This window comes from Coffea eugenioides, chromosome 1, assembly GCF_003713205.1.
Source record: "Coffea eugenioides isolate CCC68of chromosome 1, Ceug_1.0, whole genome shotgun sequence".
In the NCBI taxonomy this organism is placed as follows: Eukaryota; Viridiplantae; Streptophyta; class Magnoliopsida; order Gentianales; family Rubiaceae; genus Coffea; species Coffea eugenioides.
Window position 1 is genome coordinate 42,177,818 of NC_040035.1, and position 7,878 is coordinate 42,185,695.

General features: G+C 36.3%; 1 protein-coding gene across 2 annotated transcripts; it reads right to left on the reverse strand.

The window, feature by feature from the left end:
- Positions 1–231: 231 nt before the first annotated feature.
- Positions 232–4,846, reverse strand: LOC113761458 (proteinaceous RNase P 2-like). Of its 2 annotated transcripts, none has more exons than XM_027304574.1 (7): positions 4,264–4,846; positions 3,054–3,446; positions 2,311–2,412; positions 2,033–2,205; positions 1,785–1,905; positions 1,143–1,211; positions 232–907 (listed from the first exon to the last, which is right to left on the reverse strand). In XM_027304574.1, the coding sequence occupies exons 1-7, from the start codon at positions 4,795–4,797 to the stop codon at positions 650–652; spliced, it is 1,650 nt and encodes a 549-aa protein (XP_027160375.1). In that variant the 5' UTR covers positions 4,798–4,846; the 3' UTR covers positions 232–649. The 2 variants fall into 2 exon arrangements, with proteins under 2 accessions (XP_027160375.1, XP_027160298.1); XM_027304497.1 differs by having other exon boundaries at positions 2,033–2,208.
- Positions 4,847–7,878: the final 3,032 nt, after the last annotated feature.

Below are 7,878 nucleotides of genomic sequence, written 5' to 3' on the forward strand. Positions count from 1 at the left end.
CTTATGTAGACGTATGTAATATGTTTTCTTTGTTCTCAATCAGTTTTAGATTTACCTGAACACTTAGTTTATACATACTACAGAGATTATGAGTCAAAATCCCAACAGATGCTTGTTAACACTTAACATGTCCCAACAGATTTTCCGGGGAAAAAAACAAAAAAAGCCAACGAATTTAGACATTCTAAACCAATTCCACAATAAGCAAACAGTAAGCCAACTCTGTGATCATGATTCTTTCCCGGCTACTGCAACATTTTATGAAATGAGGCAGAAAGATGACCATCACAAGCACAAAGCAGCCCAACCACTGAACAAATGGGAGGCAAAATTGGAAGCAAGCTGGACAGTTCAGCAAACTTCCTATTACCAAAACCATGCAGTTTCAAGCTATAGATGTAAGGGCAAATGGAAGCTGAATCTCCCATTTCTCTAATATAAACTCGTAGAAAAATTCATAAAACAAGAGCGCTAAATTGTATCTTGCTCTGCTTGATGAACGGCTATAACCATGGACCAAGGTTACGATAAAATAATTAGATTGAAATGCGCAAGGCTCTTCCTTTAAAGTATGGTTATTTTCATGAGACTTGCTGCCCTTGTAATATTCAGGAGCCTGAAGGGATCATCTGGTAGAACCAAACGCAATTCAAACTTCAGGGCTGGATGAAGACCTCTCTTTCCTTTTACCAGTTATAGATGTCAATTTGTCATCAGAATGTCCAACAGAGTTATTTCTGTTAGCCAGTGTTTCCAATTTGTTTGAGTTTGACAGTTGATTATCATCATTCAAACTACTGGCCAAGGCATCACAGGAGCCTGATCTCGTGATGCAAAGCCAAGTTCTCAAAGATTCATCAATAGTTTCACCAGCCACGGGCACATGCCATGATCCTTTCTCTGACTCCTGAAACATATATTTTTCTGATGAATATCCCAAACAACAACACACAAAGACTACCATAAACTTTTACGTAAAGCAACAATGAATTACCCATGGCAAAGTTAGAAAGTAAACAAAGTGCGAAGTAGAACAAAAGGATGAGAGAGGCGGCTCCTTGCAGAACAAAGTGCAAATAAAAATATCCATTTCTTGGAAAGAGAAAATATGAAACGAAAGCCAATTATAAAGCTAGAACTACCTGGATGACAAGGGAATATGTTGGCGGCATCAGAAGCTTTAGATTTCCTTTCACAAATGTATACTTGACCTGCAATATGGGTAGTGCAACAGATCAATTGCGAAAACCAAGAGGAAAGGTATAATCACAAGCACCAGACTAGCTCTGATTTTATTTAACTCAAAGATTATGAAATCTGCACTAAAGCTAATAAGTTTGTTGCACAATTGCATTAATTCACTTTCATCATTAAAGGAAAACATTTTTTGCTTCAAGGAAAATTTAGCAGCTTGAACTACCCGAGGTAGGGGAAAGATACGGTCTCAACTTCTTAATCTCCTGCATAAAATCTTGAACACAAAATGCATGCTTTTCGAGTCAAAGACCTTTTCCTTTTCCACTGTTCTTTTTTACTTTTCATTTGATTTCACATGCACGCAACACAGGGAGTTGGGGTTCGTGGTAGAACATAATTGTAGAAAGAGATATTCTAACTTCCTCAACTTTAGAGATTCAACAAATGCAATTAACTGTCAAGAAAAGTTTTGGCTTTCACGAAAAACTTGCTACTCCTTAATGATCATACCCAAGCTTGCCGTGGACTTTCAAATGAAATATGAAGATACAAGGAAGGGATAAAATAGAGGAACCAAACATGTCTACCTGATGTCTTTCTTTCCATCTAAGGAAAAAGCTGTTGCCTAGAAGCTCAAATGTGTGATCTCTCATTTCATCATTTGTAACAAGCAGACACTTAAGCTTCACAGCAGCATATAGCCAATACCTATAATACCAATAAAGAAGAACTACCAAATGAATGTCATGCATGAAGATTCCTGCCTGCTTCAGATGATCTAAATATGGTGCCACTAACAACAGAATTATTAAATTTTTAAGTACATATCACCAACCAATCATCATTTGATCCATATGGCGTTCCATAAAGCAGCCCCTGATCAATCCAATCCTGCAGCAAGTCTCTATTGGAAGCTTTCTCCAAGAGTTGCCTAATGCGTTTCTTGTGCAAGATAATGAGCGGCCATTTCTTGCTCCTGCTATACAGTTCCCTAACAACAGCATCAAGCTGCTCTATTGCAATTTCATAGACAATACAAAAATTAGACATGGAATATCGGGCACGCAAAACCAAAGATGATTAAGAAGGCAAAAATTATCAAAGTTTTACAACCTGGGGAATACTGAATCCACCCTCTGCAAAATTCTGTTGATAAAGCCCCACATTTGCTCCATCCACTATAGCTTCATAATCAGAGCATTCTTCTATCCAGTCCTTTATCATTTCAGAAGCAGAAAGGAGTCAATAAGACTTGGAGAAGTATCAAATGCAGAAACCGCACACAAACACACAGAAACATATAGATATGCACACAGATATTGATATATATCTACACACACACACATATAGATATGCAAATAGATACATATAAACACACAAACACACACACATCTTATTACAAATTTACAGATAGCTGAAGAACAAAACCAATTTTAACACTACGGCATTCACCCATGTTCTCTTGCTGGTTACCCAGTGAACATATATCATTTTAGGAATTGTGCAAATGATTAAAGTCATTCCTATCCATTTTAGAGCACAAAGAGAAGGATTTAAATTTTCCCACTAGCAAAATAAATATTTTACAGTCAAAACTTTTAGCTACAGGAAAGAATAAATAAAGCCAAATTTCCTTTTGTTGTTATCTCTGTGATTTGCTTTTCAAATCATCATATAAATAAACAAGTAAACAAAAACCAGAGTGGTGTGCCACTATATCAACTTCTCCTCTTGTATAAATTTCCAATATGAAGAATTTTCGGAAAAAAGATATAAGACCTCAAGTCTCAATTATCAATTTCAAGTGTTCAAAGCAAATACTTAATTGATAGAACAACTACTTGCACCTTGCTCACCTGAAATTCCTTGAAATTGGACTGAACTTCCCTTTCCATTGCCAACGAAGCCACTGACTGTGCAAAACGCTCAGTCTCTGTTGTATCAATATCAACACAAGTTAACTGCTCCCCACAAGTGCAACACCTCCCATCTGAAGCAACATTGGATCTATGCACAACCCACTTTCCCTTCCCGAGCCATCCAAGTCCATGCCACCCATCTCCATTCCTCAACTTCACTTGATTCACGTGATCCACATTCTGGATTTCCAAACCCACGTCAGATGCAACTTCCCCACAAAACCAACTCTCTAAAATATTCGCAGTTGACTCATTGACTTCTCTAACTGATGCTCTTAGCTTATGCAAGTACTCGTAAACTTTATCTCCTTTCCCCTTCTCAACATTTACCTTCAGGCAAAAGCAGTAACATATAAGAAAGAGTAATTCTCTTTGTTCAAAAGATACTAGCAATGGCCTTCTACTAGCAACTTCCGTGGAACAAATAAGGCAAGCCAATGTAAAAGATTAAAAAAAAATGGATGCTAGAAACATCTTTATATCTCAGCTGGTGATAAATAATTCAAAGTTCAGTGCTATGCCATCACATTGTGTAAAATTTGATGTCCCTCAATTTTACAACAATTTAGATGCTAGAAGCTCTGATTAGTAACAAGTTGCAGATCAAACAAAATGGTACAAGAATTTTTTCGAAGTGTTACTGCTTATAAAGCTTTCTTCATGGTTACAAAATCAGAGTGATGATATCAAAGTTGAAAGGCACCATATATAACTTAAATCAATGACCTTTCCAGTCCCTCCAATCCAAAATTACTAGCTAGAATCATACTTAGGATACTTCATGGTTTCTAGTGGCAGATGAATGTACAAGCAATAATATATTACGTTCAACAATATGGCAAAATCCACCGCATCCAAGTTATTAAGAAGAATAAGAGCTTTTTGATCAAATAAAGCCGACATTCTTTATTTTATGTATGATGACTAATATCTACGAAAACACTATCCAAAACTGAAAACTTCAGTACAACTATCTTCTGAAACCAGACCATTTTTGGAACTAAAAACATGAACTACCTCAAAAGTTGTCGATCCAATAACTACAGAACATTAACCTGATCAATACCAACAATAATGTAAATGCCCCCTCACAAAGAATAAGCTCAATTAAGACAATGTAAGTATCAAGCACCCCAAAAGATACTACCTTTAACAATGCAGAGAGCTCGGGTTCTTCGAGGCGCAATCCCAGAGAGCCCATGTGCTCCTCAACTTCAGAAGCCTTATCAGCCATCCCATTTCTGCAAAAACACAACAAAGCAGGCGCATAAGTCCTCAACTTCCCCTGATTTCCCACACTTCTGGCGAGCTCGAAAGCCGCATCACCATCAGCTTTGGCAGCTGCCAGCCTGGCCACGGCGGTGACGGTGGCCTCACTGGGGCTAACGTGATTGGCAATCATATGATGGTAAACCCGGAACCCAAATTCGATTGCGGAGGATTTCGTTGATGGATGGTCGGAGTTTACTGAGTTTGAGCAGATATAGAGAAGTGAATTGTAGTGGTGGTGGGTCAGGTGGATTTCTGAACCGGTGGTGGGGACGGAGTCGAAGAGGGAGATGGCGGTGGAGAGGTCCTTGCTTTTGGAACAATGGTCAAGGTTTAGCCGGAATTGGATTTCTGGGGTAAGGTTTTTCCTCTTTTTGTTCCTCACGTTGGTGGCGGTGTTGCTGGTGTTCATGGCGACTGCGGTAGCGGTTTTGCCCAGAAATATGAATTTGTTGACTTAAATGTCAAAGTAATAGTAGTATTACCTTGCAGTCAATTGTAAACACTCCCAACATTCTATCGGGCTATTTTTAATGAATGAATAACTGCAGAAACCTCCAGTGACAGTCGCCGGATCTCTCCTAAGGTTTTGAAAATTACACAAGCCTTCCCTCTTTAAATGATTTAAGGTAACAAAATAGGCCAAACAGTTAATTTTTTTTTTCGGATATGATAAATTCTATTCTACATCTGCTCCTACTCTACACTAAGGGGAAGGGGTGGATCCAAGAGAGTTAATGAAAAATCCGGAAGGGACTGAACCGCTACTGAACTAAGGAAAAGGGGTGGGTGGATCCAAGGGAGTCAATAGGGAACCTGAAGGGGATTGAACTTAGGGATGGCAACGGGGGCGGGCATCCACCCCGTGGGGGGTCATTGGCGCGGGAGGGGGGGAATTTTTTCCCTCCGTTTAGAAACGGGGCGGGAAGCCCGCCCCGCCACTCGTTTGAAAATATATATATGTACATAATTATATATATAATGATATTATCAATTATACTATTAATTATACATGTCTATTAATAAAAATTATTAATTATTTATACTAAATTTATTAATACATTTATGTTAAATTCCTAACTACACTTAATATAATAACACTTTTTTCTAAAAAAAATACAATAATAATTTAGTGATTGTGTTTGTATCAAAAGTGAAAACTTGATTATTTTAATTATATTTGTTTTATCATATTAGATTGTATTCAAATAACCTTTGTTTAATTATTTTTATGAGTTTCAATTGTGAAGTTACAATGAATAATAATTTGTTGATGTGTTGATATTTTAATACTTGATTATTTGCTCAAATTTAATTATAATGAAATTATATAATAAAATTTTTTTAATCCCACAGGTGCCCCCGCGGGGGAAGCGAGGTGGGGCAGGAGCGGGGGAAATTAAAATGCAACGGGGACGGGGATTGGGAGAGGTGCCCCCCGCCCCACTCCCACCTCATTGCCACCCCTAATTGAACTGCTACTAAATCAGATGAGTCTCTTTGCACCCATTAGTGAAATTTTCAGGAAATCTTGGACAAGAATGTTGGCTAAGGGATGCCAAGAGAAATCCTGAACCAAACAATTGATGCCTTTGGAGATCTTATAATACCCTTCTCTTAATCTTAAAAAACAAAAAAAAGTGTGTTGCTCTAAAAGTTCTTAAGCTGCCAAATATAGGTTTCATGCTAGGCAACTTTATTTATGTGATCAATGGTCTTATTATTAAATTGATATGGGTGAAGTGTTTGATATGTATAATCATTTCTTTCCTTATTTTTTCCACGGCTGTAATGCAATTTTTGCCTTTGAATTTTTTTTTTCTCTTTCAATGAAAAGGGAACAGGAGGAGTTGGGATATGAATTAGATAGTATAGGAAGCTACTTTGTTAAGACATAAGAACAAGGTAGAGATTTAGAATTCATCCAAGAAGAAAAAAAAGATTATGAAGTTGCAATTGGTGAATGACGGTAAAAGTTGTATAAATTGGAATGAAATTGAAGTCTTTTAGGATAGGAGTGGGAATGGAAAAAAAAGAATTTGAATGATCAATGAAGTCCATTTTGCATCCAAAAAAAAGGAAGTCTTTTATAGATAGTTTGGGAGGATGGAAATGAAAATAGCTAGTTTGGGAGGATGGAAATGAAAAGAAAAGAAAAGAAAAGTTTTGGAAGGATAAGAAAGTTTTTCCATTGTTTGGGAGCAAAAATGAGAAAGAAAAGAAAAGAATTGGAAAGATTTCACCTCCCTCCATATTTTGGAAAACTCTTCGCCCAAAATAAGGCGGAAAGGCAAGGAACGTGCGGAAGTTTAAGTAAAATTTTAAATATGACAAAATTACCCTTAAAATCTTGATACAAAACATTTTAATACCTGATGAATTCCTCCACTACAAAACCCACGACAAAATATCTCCTCTCACTTTATCTAGCCATCGTCTTCTTCCTCTGAGAAATAGGTGGCCATTTGCATCCTTCTGCATCTTCGATGGGCTTCTAATCGGATAGATCTCTATTTCATTTTATTTTCTTTAGCTATTTTTTGTTGAGATGTTGCATATTGATGGGGAAGACAAATTAATTATATATCTAGAAAGTGACTTTGTTTATATAATAATTTGCTATATCTTCTGGGTTTCTATGGCTGCATTGAAATTCCATGAGTTCTTCTACTTTTTTTATTTTAGGGTCACACAAAATTGTGAATTGATATACCTTTGATAAAATATAGGTATTTTTGCAAAGTATTCTTGTGTCCTAAAATCAATGAAAAAAAGTAATGTATCAAAGAATAGAAACTTTGATTAATATATTATTTAAGAAAGGCCATATACATCATCTGATAGAAAGTTAATAATAACTAATCAAAAAATCCAATAGGATATTGATTTTTTTTTATCAAAATAGGATATTGATTACATAAATTGAGTGAAAACATAATTAGAAAATGAGGAATAATACATTTTAATGTGAATGTGAGAGTATAATGTATTCGGAAATAGTACACACAGATAGTTGGGGAGTGTTATCTTTAATTTTTGTAATTGACCATGAGTCCTTATTAGGGGATATAAATATTTTACATTGCTTTCATACTTTTGAGTAAAGCTTTTGCACAAGTCATATGCAAATGATGAGGTATGTCTCAGTGTGGAATTATGGATGACAGTGACTTTTTTAATATTATAGAATAAATCAACTAACATTAGTACTTTTAGATGGATAAGGAAGCAATTGATGTTCTAAACGAGTTTCATATTCAACAAAGAAGTCGACAATTAGCTGTTGCTGAAGTTATTTGTCGAGTGACAAAATTGATTATGTCTCGGAGGGTTCGTAGTAGAAATTATGTAGATCAGCCTATTGGCTACCGGTCTGTAGAAAGCCAGAATGTACAAGAGGAAATATTGATGCAACTTAGGACAAATGGTAACGTGAATAAAGTTATCCGAATGGAGCCTAAGACTTTTACACATTTGTGTGAGTTGTTACAAA

What these genes read in the sequence shown, in the direction of transcription:
- LOC113761458 (XM_027304497.1), bottom strand. Translation starts at nt 4,797, where the DNA reads ATGAACACCAGCAACACCGCCACCAACGTGAGGAACAAAAAGAGGAAA. An exon ending in GTGGATTCAGTATTCCCCAG is followed by an intron (nt 2,209 to 2,310) that starts GTTGTAAAACTT and finishes ATTGCAATAGAG; the next exon opens with CAGCTTGATGCTGTTGTTAG. An exon ending in CATATTCCCTTGTCATCCAG is followed by an intron (nt 908 to 1,142) that starts GTAGTTCTAGCT and finishes TATATGTTTCAG; the next exon opens with GAGTCAGAGAAAGGATCATG.